General features: G+C 40.2%; 1 protein-coding gene across 4 annotated transcripts in view; it reads right to left on the minus strand.

Moving 5' to 3' along the window:
* The window catches only part of asap1b (ArfGAP with SH3 domain, ankyrin repeat and PH domain 1b), a 117354-nt gene that overhangs the window by 42360 nt on the left and 55870 nt on the right, over positions 1-19124 (minus strand). For all 4 annotated transcript variants that reach the window (XM_088322726.1, XM_088322724.1, XM_088322725.1 and 1 more), the window contains exons 7-13: positions 17141-17226; positions 15264-15339; positions 15094-15180; positions 8953-9053; positions 5825-5894; positions 1307-1394; positions 1174-1222 (exon numbers count right to left, since the gene is read on the minus strand). In XM_088322726.1, coding sequence (XP_088178852.1) covers positions 1174-1222; positions 1307-1394; positions 5825-5894; positions 8953-9053; positions 15094-15180; positions 15264-15339; positions 17141-17226 — 557 coding nt within the window. The remainder of the gene's footprint in view (positions 1-1173; positions 1223-1306; positions 1395-5824; positions 5895-8952; positions 9054-15093; positions 15181-15263; positions 15340-17140; positions 17227-19124) is intronic.

Raw genomic sequence — 19124 nt, forward strand, 5'->3', positions numbered from 1 at the left:
CGGGAAAAAGTAGTGGCTTGTAGTTCGGAATTAGCAGTATTTTATTTAAAGTCCATCAGAACTGCCAACAATCAAATTGCAGAATGGATAAAAGACGATTTTCAGATTAGTATTCCCCCCCTAATAGAATTTGAGGGATTTAAGAGATTTTAAGATTGAAAATGATTCTTAGACAATATTAACACTTAAAAACATAACAAAACAAAAAAAGTAGTGCTCAATAAAAACTCTTTGACTCATTTGGTATTAATGTTTGATATTTGTAACAACGTATTTGTAACAAACAACATTGTCAATACAAAAATCAACACTACTTGATTTTCATTATTGAATTTTCATTAAAAATGCGTATTTTATTATAAACTAGCACAAATATCTATAGAAGATTCTTAATATTCGATAGCTCGAATGCGTTTTTTTTTATGGCACATCTTTTTAATTTATTTCAGAGGCGGTAAAGCAGAGGTGTCAAACAGGCGACCTGCGGGCCAGATCAGGCCCGCTAATGGATTGAATCCGGCCTGCGAGACAATACTCAGAGAAGCGCAAGAGAAAAACAAGCTGCAGGTTGAAATATGTCCACTTGATGTTGCCATGGCCAGGTGCTTCTCCCAAAGACACTGTATTTATTTATTTCTCTCTCTCTCTCTCTCTCTCTCTCCCCCCCACCCCTTTTCTCCCACTCTGTCTCTGTCACTCTCTGTGTCTCTTTTTTTCTCTTTCTTTGTTGCTCTTTGTCTCTTTCTCTCTGTGTCTTTTAACTTCTTTTGCTTTAACTTCCTTCTTTCCTTTTCTCTCTTTTTCTGTTTTCTCTTTCTCTCTTCATACCCTTGGCACTTTCTTTTCTCTAGTCTCTCCTTCTGTCTTTCTATTTCTCTTTGGATTTCTTTCTTCCTCTCCCTTTCTTTTCCCCCTCTCTCACGACTTTTTATCTTTTGTTTCTCACGCTCTCTCCCTTTCTCTCTTTTTCTTTCTTTGCCCCGCCCTCTCTCCTTTTCCCTCCCTCTTTCTTTTATTTTTTTTATCTCTCTTTTTCTTTTTCTTTAATCTACTCGTCCGGCCCCCGACAAAATGTTTGTTCTATCGTGTGGCCCCCGGGTTAAAATGAGTTTGACACCCCTGCGGTAAAGTATAGTAAATGGTAAAAATGGTATAGTAAAGTATAGTACTCACATGACAAACTCTTGCTCGTCCTCAGCTTGGAAATGATAGGTGCGATTATCTGGAGCGAAAACCGCAAACAGCAAATCAGAGAAGCTTTTACGTTCATTGCATTCAAAACTTGCTGACACGTGCGCCTACGTACGGGAAATAAGATCGAAACACTTCCTGTCCTCGGCGCTGGGCTTGACTTGGCAGGTGAGGAGGTTGAGCTTCACCGGTTGTCTATTGGACTGTAAGATAAAATACTTTGTTTGTTACTTTGTTCTTTGCATTCCCGTTTCCGGTTTGGTTTTTGTTTCTTGTTTGGGTAGTGTGAGGTTTGATTTTGTTTGGCGATGCAATTTGTTTTTCAACTCCTTGTTTGTTTGTTACTTTGTTCCTGGTTTTGACATTAAATCCTTATTTCGAGCATGCTTGCCTCACTTGGGTCCAACCCGAGAAATTGTGTATAAATGAATGAATAAATGAAAACTTTATTCAGACATTAAAATGAAAACAGAACAAAAACAATAACTCAACAAAATAATATTCCATAATATGTTTGAAAAAAGGTAGTCAGAAGCAGATGCTAATATTCCTTACCTCTTCATCTTCCCTATTAAACACACCAAATATATAACAACAATTGTAATAATATTAATAATAACAGTTATGATATAACAACAGCAACAATAACACAAAGTTAATCATAGTTCTAGACCACAGGTGTTAAACAGGCGGCCCGCGGCCCAGATCAGGCCCGCTAAGGGATTGAATCCGGCCTGCGAGACAACACTCAGAGAAGCGCAAGAGAAAAACAAGCTGCAGGTTGAAATAGGTCAACTTGATGTTGTCAAGGCCAGGTTCTTCTCACAAAGACACTGTACTAGTATTTCTTTCTCTCTCTCTCTCTCTCTCTCTCTCTCTCCCTCCCACCCCTTTTCTCCCACTCTCTCCCTCCCACCCCTCTTTCACTCTGTGTCTTTCTTTTTCTCTTCCTTTGTTGCCCTTTGTTTCTTTCTCTCTCTATCTTTTTAACTTCTTTTGCTCTAACTTCCTTTTTTCCTTCTCTCTCTTTTCTCTTTCTCTCTTCCTACCCTCCGCGCTTTCTTTTCTCTTTTCTCTCCCTCTCTTTCTATTTCTTTTTGGATTTCTTTCTTCCTCTCCCTTTCTTTTCCCCCTCTCTCACGACTTTTTATCTCTTTTGTTTCTCACGCTCTCTCCCCCTCTCTTCCCTCCGTCTTTCTCTTATTTCTTTATCTCTCTTTTTCTTTCCCTTCAATCTACTAGTCTGGCCCCCGACAAAATGTTTGTTCTATCATGTGGCCCCCGAGTTAAAATGAGTTTGACACCCCTGTTCTAGACGCACTATTCCCAATCTCTCGTACCACTCATACTCTTCATCTCTGTATTCCGCCAGGAATGTTTTTTTTGTATTTAAATTTGAACACATGAATAGTTGGACATTGTTTGATCTTGTCTTGTAAATTGTTCCAAAGTTTGACTCCACACACAGACACACACATACTTTTCCTGGTGGTTCTCACCTTTGGCCCCTTACCTCACCTTAAGTTATAATTTGCTTCTTTCTGAATGAATAATTTATGGATAAATACTGCAGTTCCAATCTTATCCACCGTATTTTGTGATATACGAGACGCAATCTCAAAATTCTGGCTAAATTAGGGTTTTTAGGCGCCTTATAGTCCGGAAAATAGGGCATTTCATCGCCTTGAATGCAACCTCGACCATTTGCTCCACCTGGCTGCTCATGGCCGTCCACATTTTCAAGTTCCTTCTTCAAGACAAGCGAGCCATCCCCTAACTCACCCTCTGCGGCACAAACGCACATACACGGATGAGTCATCCTGCAACAGCACGCAGGAGGAGGGGGGTTGCAGTTGCCACGGTGACCAATCTGTGTCAAATCGAGCAGATTGCACACTCGCATATGCGGAGGGGAAGGGAAGGGGGAGTTTGGGTGAGATCATGTGTGTGCATGGGCACGCATAGGAGAGGCCGTTTGAGTAGTAAATCGGACTTGCTCTCACAAGTCAACATTGTACTCTCACACATGCGCAACTATACTCTCATATAGCATACCTGTCAAGCTCCAGGACGTGTCGTATTTTCCCTTACAAAATAATCTTACCCTATATATTTTTTTTCCAACGTGTTTATTTATGTAGTTTAACATGTTATATTGTACATGCGTTTCGTTATATCCTATATATTGTTAATTAACATTTTGTTGTGAGATACTGAGTTGCTCGACATGAATGAGGTTTATTATCCAAAAAGTTCAAAAATGAAGTCGCTTGGACGTTCACTGTAGAAGGAAAAAATACATGCAAATATAATTAAGTCGAATAATACATTTTCTTATTCAAATTATGAATTCATTTTCTGCATTCAATTATTGTTGGTAATATACTGATTAAAGGGATGAACACAAACCTGTCTTTTTTCATTTTCTCCTTTTATACTTCCTTTTTTTCTTAACTTCTTTATACAACATCATAATTCGTAAAATAATGCATCAAAGCAAGTGAGCCGTTTGAGAGCCGGCTCTCTTTAATGAGTTGAGCTGAAAAAGCCGCTTCTCTAAAAAGAGACGGACTTCCTTTCACTACATCAAACCGCTCGCTTCGTTCGCAACGAAAAAAAAACGATACAGAGATACAGGCTTCCGCGGCGAACTCGTTTGACTTGATTGATTTGCCGTTTCGTGATAGTCGATGTATACCGGATGGTACCAATCATTGACAAATTTGCGTTTTTCCGTACAGATTTTCTTGTACGTCGTACACGTCTTAAAATGCATAATAAATGTACTTTGTACGGCAAAAACGTACAGGTTGACAGGTATGATATAGACACAGTCATACTCATACACAATCACTGCCATACTCTCTCATATGTACTACTATACATTCTCACACAGTCTATAATACTCTCATACAGACAATACATTTACTCTCTCACACATACAACTAAACTCTCTCACACACACACACTACTGTGCTTTCACACACATAGTACTAAACTCCCACACACGAAATACTATAAACTCTCTCACAACACAGTACTATCCTCACACACACAAACACACACGCTACTAAAGCCTCTCACACGCACTATTATACCTTCTCACACATACTACTATTCTTTCTCACGAAACCATTAAAATTGCTATTACTACAGGGTTTTCTCCCACCTCGTATTGTTTTACTTTGGTTACTTGTGGTAGCCATGGCGATGCACACTGATCTGTGTGTGCATATGTCATACAGTCTGGAGTTGCTCAAAGTGTATTCATTTGCGTGAAAGAGTAGAGCAGTAAATGTGATTGGTGTTATGAATGAGAGTTTAGTAATATGGGTGAGAGAGTATAGTAGTGTGAGTATGAGAGTATAGTATTATGTGCAAGAGAGTATTGCAGTGTGCATGTGAGTATAGTGCTATTTGTGAGGAAGTATTGAAGTGTGTGTATGAAGGTAGAGTAGGTTGTGCGAGCGAGTAGTTCCTGAGAGTATAGAATCATGTATGAAAGAGTATAGCAGTGTTAGTAGTATAGTAGTGTGTGCATGAGAGTATACAAATATTTGCGAGAGAGTATAGTAGTGTTCATGTGAGCATAATGCTATTGGAAAGAAAGTATTGTAGTGTGTGTATGTGGGTATAGTAGTCTAAGCGAGAGAGTAGAGTGCCTGAGGGTATAGAATCATGTATGAGAGACTGTAGTAGTGTTTGTAGTATAGTAGTGTGTACGAGAGTATATTAATATGTGCGAGAGAGTATAGTAGTGTGCATGTGAGCATAATGCTATTGGAAACAAAGGATTATAGTGTGTGTATGAGGGTATAGTAGTGTGTGCGAGAGAGTAATTCCTAAGAGTATAGAATCATGTATGAGAGTGTATAGTAGTATAGTAGTGTTAATAGTATAGTAGTGTGTGCATGAGAGTATACTAATATGTGCAAGAGAGAATAGTAGTGTGCATGTGATCATAATGCTATTGGAAAGAAAGGATTGTAGTTCCTGAGAGTATAAAATCATGTATGAGAAAGTATAGTACTGTTTGTAGTATAGTGTTGTGTACGAGAGTATATTAATGTGTGCGAGAGAGTATAGTAGTGTGCATGTGAGCATAGTGCTATTTGTGAGGAAGTATTGTAGAGTGTGTATGAGGGTATAGTAGTCTGTGCGAGAGAGTAGAGAGCCTGAGAGTATAGAATCATGTATGACAGAGTATAATAGTGTTTGTGTATCGGTCTGACTGTGACTGTATGAGTATATAGATGTGAATGTGGGAGAGAATGTGTTATATGTGAGAGCAGCTATGATATACTTCTCAAACGACATCTCATTCACTGATCTGTTCGTATATGTAGTACAGTTCAACGTCAAATCGGAGTTGCCCCCAATGAAGTAGTATGTGTGAGAAAGTTTAGTAGAATGTGTGTGACAGGATAGTAGTCTGAGAGAGTATAGTAATATGAGTGTGAGATTAAAGGGGTGTGTATGAGAATTTAGTCACGTGTGTGAGGGGGTATAGTAGTTTGTATGAGAGTATAGTGGTATGTGTGAGAGTATAGTAGTGTTTGTGCATGGGTATGACTGTGTCTGTATGAGAGCATAGTTGTGCATGTGTGAGAGTATGATGTGTCTGCACACTCACTGTAGCATGGGAGATAGTAAGGATGCCGCCCTTCACGGAGCACTGTCTGCGTTGCCACACCTTTCTCAGCCTGTAGGGGGAGCAAAAGATAAAGAAGGAGCTTAGAGGTTGCTCGGTTGTTAGGGGCGGGGCCGCATTTTCACAAAATGGGGACAGAAATCCCCACAGAACAGCACCACAAATAGAAAAAAGTCGACGCGGTGGAACCTTCAGATTACTGCTGACCATGATCACAAACCAGAAAACGCAGATAGTCTTCTCATCCCAGTGAAATAAATAGAAAGGCTCATTATTTTGCCCCACCCTTTGGTGTCAAACAGGCGGCCCGCGGGCCAGATCAGGCACACCAAGGGATTGAATCGGGCTCGTGAGACAACGCTAAGAGAAGTGGAAGAGAAAAATCCCGTTTTTTTTCCTTCACTTGTTCTCTCTCCCTCCCTTTTTCTAACTCTCTTTCTTTCTGTCTTTATCATTTAGTCTCACTCTCTTTCTTTCTCCCTCTCTTTTTGTCTCTCTCCCTCTCTCTCTTTCTTTCCATCCCTCCCATTCTCACTCTCTCTCTTCCTCTATTTTGTCTCTTTCACTTTCTCTTTCTTGCCTGTTTTTCTGCATGTCTTTTCCCTCTTTGTCGCTTCTTTTTCTCTCTTCCTCTCTCACTTTTGCTTGTTCTCTTTCTGTCTCTTTTTTCAATCTTTGTCCTCCCTGTCTCTCTTTCTAACTCGCTTTCTGTCTCTATCTTTTTCCTCCTATTATAGGAAGAGAGAGAAAGTGAGAGAGTAAGAGAGGGAGAGAGAGAAAATGAGAGAGTAAAAGAGGGAGAGAGTAAAAGAGGAAGAGAAAGAAAATGAGATAGTAAAAGAGGGAGGGAGAGTAAAAGAGGAAGAGAGTAAAATAGGAAGAGAGAGAAAGTGAGAGAGTAAAAGAGGAAGAGAGGGAGAGAGTAAAAGAGGAAGAGAGAGAAAATTAGAGAGTAAAAGAGGGAGAGAGAGAGGGAGTGAAAGAGGAAGAGAGAGATATAGAGGGTGGAAAAAGACTGAAGGGAGAAAGAAAGAGATATAATTGGCAGGTACCCTGTTGGTCTGTATGTGTTGCTCAATTGTTTGCGTTACAGACGCTCTCCTACTTACGAACATTCGACTTACGAAAAACGGTAGATACGAACATTTTTTTCAGGATGTCCCAAAAGATCCGAACATTACTGTAAGTTAGATTTTGTATTGTGTGCACCTTTTTCAGAGTATAGGACAATACTGTAGCGCTTCTTTACGCCACTGTGTGGCGCTGTGAGAGGACACCCCGCATCCACCCTGAAGAAGAAATCTGCTTCCTTTTCCTATTTCATGTGTAAAAATTCTATACTGTATCTCCAGTGCGCTAAGAACTCTGACATTTTTATTGTTTGATATCTCGCGCATCCATTCAATATGGTTGGTGTAAAGTGTAAAGAAGAGGCGAGCAGTTTCTTTTGAAATAAAAGTGGAATTAGAAAGCTTGATGCGGTTGAGAAAATGTTTGTTTTTTTTTCGGCGACTTTTTGCCACGGAGGAGGACCTCTTGAAGCACATCTTCCAAAAGTAAGTTAAACTTAACTTTATTTATCTTTATAGTCAAGTCATGTTTATCTGTGACGGTCTTAATCACAATAATCTCAAAGGGCTTTACAGACCACAGAATGTCACTGCCTAATGTGTAGCTTTGTTTTTCAGTACTATGCTTTATCATACAGCCTGCTTTATAACGTTATAGAGCTCTAGAGCCGCATGCGGCTCTTGGCCAATAAGAATGTGGCTCTTTGCCTCATCATGTTTTCTATATACTGCGGCTCTTGCCTTGTTTCGTGTTTAGTTGTTTTTTTTGTGTATTGAGGGTGGACACTTTCCTTGAAATCAACACAAAAACAATACTTATTGTATTGTAAGGAGAGGAGTGTGTTATGGGCAGGGTTGGGTAGGGTTACTTTAACTGGATTACTTTCAATTACTTTTGGATTACTCCAATACCAAATATGCTAATAAAACACAAAAGAAACTAAATATGAATAAAATTATGACTCACAACATGTGGTAAGCTTTCTCTCCTGGTTTTGATCTCCGGCAAAACTAACATAAAATGCCACAGAAACTATATATATATATATATACTGCAGCCATATCCCCCGAGTGGGAGGTGGCTAGAGTCATTTCTGACTCTTTTTGGGAGATTGATTTAGAGGAGGGGATTCCCAGCCCCCTCGCTCAACCCAACTGAGGTGTTGGGAGTCATTAGGTGACCAAACCCCCCAATTCCAACCCCTAATGCTGAACGCCAAGCAGGGAGGCAACGGGTACCAATGTTTATGTCTTAGGTATGACCCGGCCGAGGCTTGAACCACAAACTCCCAGTCTCGGGGCGGGCGCCATACCCCCAAGGCCACCGAGCTGGTTTTAAGCAAAATAAATAAGCTAAATCGCTCGGTCAATAAATCCAAACAGCTTGCCAACATCATTTTTGCCGTTCAATGTATTCCGTTACTCCCCAAGCCTGCACAAAATTTAGTAATTTTATTCATATTCAGTTTCTTTTGTCTATTATCAGCATATTTGGTATTGGAGTAATCCAAAAGTAATCCAGTTAAAGTAACCCTACCCAACCCTGGTTATGGGAAATAATATGTTTTTAATTGTGTGTGTTAGTATGTGTCTGTTTGTCATGGCAGGTCAGTGCGTGGTGTGGCTCTTTGACTCTCACAGTTAAAAATTTTGGCTCTTTGTGTCAAACTTGTTCGCCACCCCTGTTATAAAGCATATTATTTTACGAAACGTTTATTTTTCAGTTTCAAAACAATACAGGGTACTTATACAAGACTTAAACATACTTTTATAAACCTTAAACATACAAAATATAGACCTCGTTCGTTAGTAGGGCAGCATCTGTATATGTTGCTGTTAATGGGTTTAGAACTGCAAGAACTAATATTCATTATTAGCTTTCCATTGTATTATTTTAAGCTTGATATTTTGTGTTCAGCTGAACTTTAAACAGCTGTAAGTCACTTTTTGGCATAAATACTGTTTGGTTCCTGCCCAACCACACTTTCGCAGAAAATAAAAGTCTTGTGAATGTCCAGAAACATTGAGGCGGCTCCCTACCCGTCACTTTTCTTCAGCAGGTATCCTTTCTTCTCACAGCCAAACTCCTTGTTACCTTGCAGCTGATGCATGCTGTAGCCGCCTTGCTTACTCTGCGAGTCCTGGAGGCGCAGAAACGGCAAAATTAGGCTGCACCGCCCTACAGCCCTCAACGCCTCGCGCTAGCATGCATCAAAACATCCCCCTCGGGAATATCAGGGGAAAAGCTTAGTACTACATTCACAGCAACATCTACAAACGGAACACGTGAAAGCGTGGGGTAGAAATCTAGTAAACCAAGACAAGAAATGTATCCGGTGGATTGTCGTTCTCAACGAGCATGCAGTTTTCAGAGGAGGGAGATTCCCAAATGAAGAGCACACCTTTCTTCAAAAATTTCAAAAATTGTACTTTTGGCGGAGGTATTGAGTAACCCGGTGAAAAAGAGCTGTGTTTCAGTTTAGAGGCACATCTTTCTAAATCAGTGTTCATTTTACCTGTGAAAAGTGATGGGTCCCGGGGACTCGCATGCTCAAAAATCTATGGGTCCCAACAGAGATCTATGGGTCCCCAAAATTTAGTGTTATCGAGGTTGAAATCGTAAATCGGCGACAAATATGTAATATAAATCTATACATTCATTCATTTTTAATCATCAAATTATGAATTCATTTTCTGCATCAAATTATTGTTGGTAATTTACCACAAACCTGTCTTTTTTGATTTTCTACTTTTCTACTTCCTTTTTTTCTTAACTTCTTTATACAACTTAATTCGTAATATCAATCATCAAAGCAAGTGAGACGTTTGAGAGCCGGCTCTTTTTAATGAGTTGAGCCAAAAAAGCCGGTTCTCTAAAAAAAAGACGGACTTCCTTTCACTATATAACTACCACATGAAATCCGAGGCTGCAGACACATACCGAGATAACTCGTTTGACTCGATTGATTTGCCGTTTCGTGATAGTCTGTGTATAAATGAATGAATGAATGAAAACTTCCTTTCACTACACAACGAGATCTCGTTGGCCGAGATCGGCGTGCAGACGAAAACTCGAACCGGGAAACCAAAACAACAATGGCGGATCTGCCTGAGGAAAAGCTTGGAGTGCAGTAAATCTTTGTTAAAAAAAAGTAATCGGGTATTAATGACAATTTGGTGTCAAAAAAGTTGCGTCCCGGGGATGCACGTTGATTTGAGACTATGCGTCCCCAGCAAAATGATGCGTCTAGGACGCAGGGACGCGGGCAAACGAGAACACTGCTAAATTGAGACTGTGAGATGAGATGTTGGAAATTTCTACAGCGCACTTGAACGCAGTATTGAACATATACGAGGCCAGGGGTCAGCAACCTGCAGCTCTAGGGATATATATATATATATATATATATATATATATATATATATATACACAGTGAAGAAAGTAAGTATCTGAACACCCTGCTATTTTTGCTATTCCTCCCACTTCAAAATCATGGAGGGGTCTGAAATTTTCATCGTAGTGCATGTCCACTGTGAGAGAGATAAACTAAAAAGAAAAATACAGAAAACACAATGGATGATTTTTTTAACTATTTATTTGTGTGATATAGCTGCAAAGCAGTATTTGAACACCTGATAAAATGAATGTTAATATTTAGTACAGTGGCCTTTGATTGCTATTACAGAGGTCAAACGTTTCCTGTAGTGTTTCACCGGGTTTGCACACACTACAGAAGGGATCTTGGCCCACTTCTCCACACAGATCTTCTCGAGATCAGTCAGTTTTCTGGGCTGTCGCTGAGAAACATTGAGTTTGAGCTCCCTCAAAAGATTTTTGATTGGGTTAAGGTCTGGAAACTGGCTGGGCCATGCTAGAACCTTGATGTGCTTCTTACGGAACAACTACGGTAGCCATTACTGTAGTTTTAAATGCATGCACCTTATAGTCCAGTGAGCCTTATATATGGAAAATAAGACTATTTTCTTAGTGGTACGCCTTATAATCTGGTGTACCTTTATAGTGCGGAAAATATGGTACTTTTATTTTCCTGAATAAATCAGAATTTAATAATTACTTTGAAATTCTCATCTCATTAGCTGTACCGCTTATCCTCAGTAGGGTCGCGGGGGTGCTGGAGCCCATCCCAGCTGTCTTCGGGCAGTGGGCAGGGGACACCCTGTACTGGTTGCCAGCCAATCACAGGGCACACGGGGACAGACAACTCACTTGCTCATTCACCCCTAGGGACAATTTGGACTGGCTTACATGCATGTTTTTGGAATGTGGGAGGAAACCAGAGTGCCCGAAGGGGAGAACATGCAAACTCCACACGGGGAGGCTGCGGTAGCCGGACTTGAACCCTGAACCTCCGCACCGTGGGGCCGCGCTAACTACCCATCCGCCATGTTCCTATTTCAATTTAATATGTGTGCCTTTTCTTATCCCATTTGAGAATCACAACCTAAAAACTCGAAATAAGACGCTGACCCGGTTTTAACAAGCAGTTGATTTCAAGCATTCATTTTTCATCTCCAATAGACAAAATGGCAGCATGCTCTACATGCAGCAGCAGCACTTACTCTTCTAGACTTGATTCCAGACAAGCAAGAGAAGGCAGTGAGGAGGGGAGGAGACAAACGGGAGAGGTGTGAAAGATCCTGCTCGGGTGCTGCACAGGGGGAAGTGCAGTGTGTTCCGGGTATACGTAACGTGGGGGGATCGCAAAAGTGTGAGTGAACACATTTCCTATCCGGCTTGTGTGACAACCAGTGTTCCCTCTAAGCTGCGCGCGTGCGCAATTGCGCACTGCTCGCACATTCTCAGCGCTCAAGAAAATCTAGCCAGCGCACAAAAATGAGGGCTCAAAATGACTCATTAAGAAGCGACTTAAGTCAAAGTTACAGTGCATGAAGGTAAAAATACACGGGTTCCCCCGACATTGTGTCCTAAATGCGGTATTTTGAAGTCGAGTCAGAGTAGAACGAAGTTGAGTAAAGTTAGTAGAGTGTCGAGAACCGGCTTCTTCGGCTCGGCTCACTAAAAGGAACCGTCTCTTTCGGGTCCTAAACGGCTGTTCGGGTTGTTTTTGCTTCTTTAATCCCAACATGACCAAATATTATGTAAAACTATGCACAAAATGACTTAAAAGAAGGGGGGAATAGAACAAAAAAGAAAAAAATACCAAAATGAAAAAGTAGTGAAAAGCTGAGAAAAAAAGAAACAAAAGGAAGAGAAAAAAAGAAGGACAAATTTAGAAAAAAGCCAGAAAATAAGAAAAGAAAGAAATGTAGGAAAAAAGTAAACAGAGAACAAAAAGAAAAAAGTAACAGCTCGGAAAAAATAAAAACAATGAGATTTTTTTAAAGGAATCAAAAAAAAAAAAAGTAGAAAAAAACACGGAAAAAATAAGAGAATCTTGTTGCCAACATTGTACTTCTGCTAAAAAAATGTGACTAAGTACAGTTCTGTATCTTACAACCGACTAAATAAGCCCTTAAAAATGTTAATATTATGCGACAAAATATATCAGGAAATAAAAAGAAATGGATATTTTGTGAAAGAATTGTAAGAACAAACGACGTTTGTAGGCCGTACAACCTTTGCAAACGTACATGAATCAATTCATTCAAAAGAGAAAAATCATTTTGCATTGCCGGAAACTCAGCAAAATGTAACTTGATGTCAAGTTTTGGACATGTTTGATAATTAATTATCTTGCCACACTTGGGATTATGGTTGCTCACTGTTGTTTCAGGCGTTGCTCACCGACTTTGTGTGAACGCTCAGACCCGTAAGGAAAATTACAGGGAACATTGGTGACAACCGCCACATACAGTCAAGCTTGCCTGCTTTTGCCCCACTATCGGGTAAATGCAAGGTTTGTCTTCCACAAAAGGCAACACATTTGCTAACTTTCAGAATATTCAATAGTATTTCTCTGAAATCGTATAACATCGCTCAAAATAGTCAATTCATGTTTATTTGTGACGCCCTTCATCTCAAGGAGTCTCAAAGAGCTGCACAGACCACAGATGATTGCAAAATACAGACTATTATTACACTATCCCTTGATCTAAAACCTACATGAGGGCAAGGAAAAACTTAAAAACCTCAACATGATGTAAAATCCTCCTTTCTTTCTTTCTCCCTCCATCTCTTTCTTTCTTTACTATTTTATTTCTCTCTCCTTCACTTTTCCCTTTCTTTGTTACTTTCCTTCTCTCAAATTCTCTCTTTTCACTTTTTTCTTCCTTAACGACTTTCTTTCTTTGTTTCACTTTTTTCTTTCTTAACTACTTTTTCTTTCACTTTTCTCTCTCTTTCTCTCTCTCTTTTCTCTCTCTTTCCTTTTCTTTCTTTCTCCCTTCGGTCTTTTTCTACCTCTATATCTCTCTCTCCCTTGTTTACTCTCTCTCACTCCCTCTTTTACCCTCTCTCACTCCCTCTTTTACCCTCTCTCACTCCCTCTTTTACCCTCTCTCTCTCCCTCTTTTACCCTCTCTCTCTCTCTCTCTCTCTCTCTCTCCCTCTTTTACCTCTCTCTCTCTCTCTCTCTCTCTCTCTCTCTCTCTCTCTCTCAGAAAGTTACTGCAAAGCAGGAGTGGGCGAAATTTGGTTGCAAAATTTGGTTGCAAAATTTGGCGAGGGGCCGGGCCTGCATCTGATTTTTCTCTTTTGCTTTTAGGAAAAAATACAAATGCTGACATTCATTTTATGTTTGTTTTTAAATGGATTTGTTTCGTCACACTGGTTTTGAACGCCTGTAATTTAAGCAGAATCATTTATGAGGTCCCAGTTTTAAGCACATAATTGGATGTTTAGCTTTTTATTTTGTAGCATTTTTGTAGTATGACTGTAGTTGTATTTTTGTAGTGTTTTACAGTGGTTGTTCTTGGTAGTTTTGTAATACTATTGTAGCGGTATTTCTGATGTAGTATTTATGTAGCAGTAAATTGTACTATAATTTTGCTGTACTAGTATTTATTTAGCATTTGGAAAATGGTTTCACGTCTTAACATGGGTGATGCCTGAATGGCGCACAGCCATTTTAGTTTGTCATCTGTTTATTGGAATTGTCTGAAACTTTGTCTTTGTATAGTACAGAATATTCCTACAATAATTAATCATTTCAAATGTACAGTGGAACCTCGGTTTTCAAACGCCTCTCAGTTCGAACAAATCGGTTCTCGACCCAAAATTTTGAGAAATTCTTGCTTCGCTTTTCGTTCCAAAAATCGGAGTTCGAACGCCGGTACGCTAGGGGCGATGCTAAGCGGCGTACGGGTGTAGATTGCCCCCACCCCTCATGACGAACTGTTGTCACGTGAGCGCGCACTCCTTTTTGCTTTCATTAATAATATCAGTGAACGGAGTGTTTTAACCCCTAATTATGCCTCGGAATAAGGTCGGTGCAAGCAGCAAAGTTTCTACAGGTAAAAAAGAAGAGTAGTGCGTACAACTATTGCATTTAAGAAAGAAATAATAGCAAAATATGAAGAAGATGTGCGAGTTTCGCTTCTTTCGAGGGAGTACAGCATGGCTTCTGCAGACCACCACAAAGGTAAGAAATCCTATTCATAATTCTTTTCTTTATCCTTTAACCGCTCACCACTTGTTGTGGAGACCCGGGTGCTAAATGACGTGTAAATGACCTAAATTTTTTTTTTACACGTTCATGTTAGCGTAATCTTCCGTACGAAAGATTACGCTAACGCGAATGTACGATTAGCCTGGGTTAGCTTCATGTTTACGTTCTTGGTAAACATTTAGGGTGTTGGAACGGATTAAAACGATTTACATTACTTTTAATGGGAAAAATGATTTTCCGTGATCGACCAAATCGGTTTTCGAACAGGGTTCTGGAACGGATTATGGTCGAGAACCGAGGTTCCACTGTTTGTCTTTTTAGATCCCTACTTAAGTATTTCTGAAAATATCTGCAATTCCATATGCTCAAATATCAAATAACCACATAAAGAACATCTGCATTTGTAGTTAACTGGCATACCAAAATCTTCTTCCTCACAAGAAACCTTAAACCTTAAGAGCCTGCTTACGTCAACGGCCTACAAGCAGGCCGGCTGCCGATCCCCAACAGAATTTGCAACCTGATCAGTTTTGATACCGACACTGAGCGTGCTCAAATATACTCTCGACGGACCCGAACACGGCTTTCTTACCTCCTTCTGGTCCAGCTGAAGGGAGGACTTGATGAGGTCTCGCAAGGCGGTCAGCTGCTTCTTCTCCTCATCCTGGGTTTGTTTGATCTGAACGCATGATTTTGGAAATGTCACGCATCGAAACGTCACAGGGCAAGCTAACGAAAGGCGGAAGAAACCATTAAGAGTACATTGTAGAGGTCGGCCGCCAGCTTCTCGATGTATTGCTTCAGCTTGTCGGCTGTCTTCAAGCCATCTTGGAAGAAACTGCAAGATACAATTATCGTTTAGCTTTCGTGCACATTGTTCTAGCGAGCCACCGCCCTGCAACAAATAAAAGCATGCCCGGAGCATTCACCACAGGGAAAAGCAAGTTGAATGAGAAAAAAAAGGGAACATTTGCAACCACGATTATATATTCATGGAAGAACAATCCTGCCATGTGTAGAGATACATATCTAAATAAATAAATAAATACCTAAAAATACATGCTATAGAAATAATTGAACACATATACATCAAGTCATACCTGAATATCTGATATAAATGTAGTCAATCCATCAGGGATCGAAACACCTTTTTCATGGCCAAATTTAAGCACTTATTAGGTGCACTTTTTTATTATTATTTATTATTTTATATTTTCTCCAATACCGTTACAGGAAATAAATTTGGTGTAAACTAAGGCTGCAGGATTAACCGAAATTGAATCGATATCGCAATGTGGCATAGTGCGATAGCGTAGCCGCAAACCACAGCGTTTTTTTTCAAGGATTCATAGTTCCACTTTAGTATTTACTTAACCGAGAGTTTGGCTAACAAGAATTGTCACATATTGGGGTTTAACATCGCCGGCCAATCAGAAACAGGTTTTAATGGCACCAACCAATGAAGGCGAGGCAAAGTTTGCACGGCTTTGATAGGCTGGTGTTATTTGCCAGTCACGTCATGTAGCGTGTGCACAAATGGCCACCAAAACAAAAGCCACAGCTCGTAGCTTTAGTAGCTCGTTACATTGAAAATAAATTCACGAATTCAATCGGACTCCGAGGAAAGTCAGAAAAGTGCAAGGAAAAGCTGACCACCAGCAGGAGCTCCCTATTATCACGTCCGGGAATTCACTGATTCGGCGTCGGGAAGGGAAAGCTAAAAGCTAGGCTAACAACTCTTAAGCTGAACGTGGCTAGTCACCAACACCAGATCCATTACCAACAAAATGGATGACTTGAAGGTACCAATCGTGGAAAACAGCTACATTTGTGGCTCTTGTATTTTAATAATTAAATGGATATCCATCCATCCATTATCTGCACCGCTGATCCTCAGTAGGGTTGCGGGGGTGCTGGAGCTCATCTCAGCCATCTCTGGGCAGTGGGCAGGGGATACCCTGAACTGGTTGCCAGCCAGTTGCAGGGCACACAGGGACAGACAAGTCACTGGCTCATTCATTCCTAGGGACAATTTGAACCAGCCAATTAACCTGACATGCATGTTTTTGGAATGTGGGAGGAAACCAGAGTGCCCGGGGGAAACCTACGCAAGCACAGGAGAACATGCAAACTCCGAACAGGAGGTTCAATCTCATGACCTCAGAACTGTGCTGCACATGTGCTAACTACTGCGCCGCCATGCTGCCTAAATTGATATTGTATCTGTCAAAAGTTATTTTAAAAATATTTCCTGAACAAATATCAAAACAAATGTGGCGAGACAATTAAAATCGAGTTAAGTAACTAATGTCTGTTCCTGGTCAAAATCCACTGACAAAAATTGGCACATATGCTGGAGGGGGAAATTGCCAACAGCTGAAACAGCTGCCGCTCTCCCATTCTCATAGAAGAATCGAAATACTCAGCTCCTCGCTCTTTGCGAATACATTCTGCATCCAAATCCTCAAAGCGCGACCGTCAATACCACCCCGCCCCCTGCGAAATGTCTCGTGACCGTCATTTACAGCGTTTACGAACAGATGTCCGAATACAGAGGAAAAATTCCTCACGACATATTTGAGAGCAGCTAAACATCCGTGCCAAAGAAAGTCAGGCATGGTGCTTATAAACTCGCTTACTTGCACTGCGCGTGGTAATACTTGATGAGGTTCTGGAGGAGGTCTACACCTTTCTTGGTCTTGATCTCATTGACTTTGATCAGGTACTGCAAAAGTAAAAAAACAAATACGCTTACATTAATATTTGACACCCCTGAGCCGAATATTCACACACATGTCCTGAGTTATCCCAAAACTGTATAATGACTGCTTGGACAGCACACTATGTCAGACCATTGCCATTATCATCTTGGTTAGCATATCCATGTCATTTCTGATATCTTCCACTAGCATGTCAGGTTTGGTTTTGTTTGGACAATTTGTTGTTTTGTGACCACTTGTTACTGTGTAGCTCTTTTTGTCATTGAATATCATCCCATTTTTTAGCACACCTACCTCTGTTATGGCTTCCCTGCGCTTGGGTACGCATTAGACACGAATTTTTTGTATTGTATTGTATCTTTATTCAATATATACAAGAAATCATTTGACACGCGAAGTCTCAATAATGATAATATAATAGATTTAAAAGACTAAAAGATATTATAGTGTATAATACAAAGTAATTATATAGAATAGTTTAAAAAGAAAGAATATGTAAATAACAAGACTAGAGTAGAATAGGTCGGAGGAACGCCGTTGGCATAATAATACTATACATAGTAACCTAAATCAATTCCCGTTGAACATACGGATAGCGGAAGGGTAAAAACTCTCTTTAAGACGTGTAGTCTTGCTCACAATGGAGCGAAGACGGCGACCTGACGGCAGGTAATCAAAGTACCTGCGAGCAGGGTGACTCAGATCGTCTATAATTTTTAGTCTCCGTATTGTAGTTCGATCGATGTAGATACGGACGGGAGGTAGGACGGGAGGCCAGTGCCTATTATTTCCTCTGCCGTTCTCACTACTGATTCCATCTTTGACAATTATTTCTGATTGATGCGACCAAACCAAACTGTGATTGACCTAGTTAAAACTGATTCAATGATAGCACGATAAAAATTGACTAGAATGGATTGACGGACTCGGAAGGATTTGAGTTGACGAAGGAAGTACAGCCTTTGTCTGGCTGACTTTAGAATATCAATAGCATTGACAGTCCATGTGAGGTCAGCTGACTAGTAAGTACCCACAAAACTTAAATGAATGGATTAGTTCGACCTCACTACCATTAATTGACAGTGGTACATGCGGGGGAGGCTTAGTACGGAAATCTATTATCATCTCCTTAGTTTTACCTACATTCAATAACAGATTACTCTCATGACACCAGGTGGAAAGTGAATCAATTTCTGTTTACACCATGCACTTTCCGGACAAATTTTCAACATGTTACCTAGTGTTTACTATGTTTGTGTACTGTAATGCTAAATGTAATTTACCCTGGTCATCCTGAAAGGGGGATTACCACTTGTGAGGTCCCTTCTCAAGGTTTCTCTTTTTCCTCACGCTGAGGTTTTGAGTTGTTCCTTGCCCGCATGTTGGTTTAAGATCAGGTAACCGTGTAATTGTAATCCTGTGCAGTCCTTTGAGACATTTTTGTGATTAAGGGCTATATAAATAAACGTGACTTGACTTGCTCGGTATTCAGTTTCGTCTCTATTTGAAATAAAGAATGTGCGTGATACACAAATAAATCCGGTATGTTGTATGGGCTAATTTTATCTAAAGCCTTTTGTGTATGTACAATAGGATTTAATATACATTCAACCTATTTACATCAATCTTTGGGAGAGCCATAATGACGATTCATTAAAAGTGAAGATGACATCATGAATCAATAACTAATTATGGCTCAGCTTCAGGGACTAGATGAACCGTGATTGGCTGTTGACTGAAGCTAGAGCGTTTGTGATGGTGTACAGCTAAGGTTTCAAACTCATTCTACCAGGGGGCGCTGGAGTTAATGTCTGGGTGGGGTTGGTCTACCGACAAAGGAAGAGGTCGATTTTTACTTTTCCTCATATAAAATTCAAATCAAATATATTTTATTAGTAAAGCC

The sequence above is a fragment of the Urocampus carinirostris genome, chromosome 18 (genome assembly GCF_059441175.1).
Source record: "Urocampus carinirostris isolate Australia breed hairy pipefish chromosome 18, RoL_Ucar_1.0, whole genome shotgun sequence".
Classification (NCBI taxonomy): Eukaryota; Metazoa; Chordata; class Actinopteri; order Syngnathiformes; family Syngnathidae; genus Urocampus; species Urocampus carinirostris.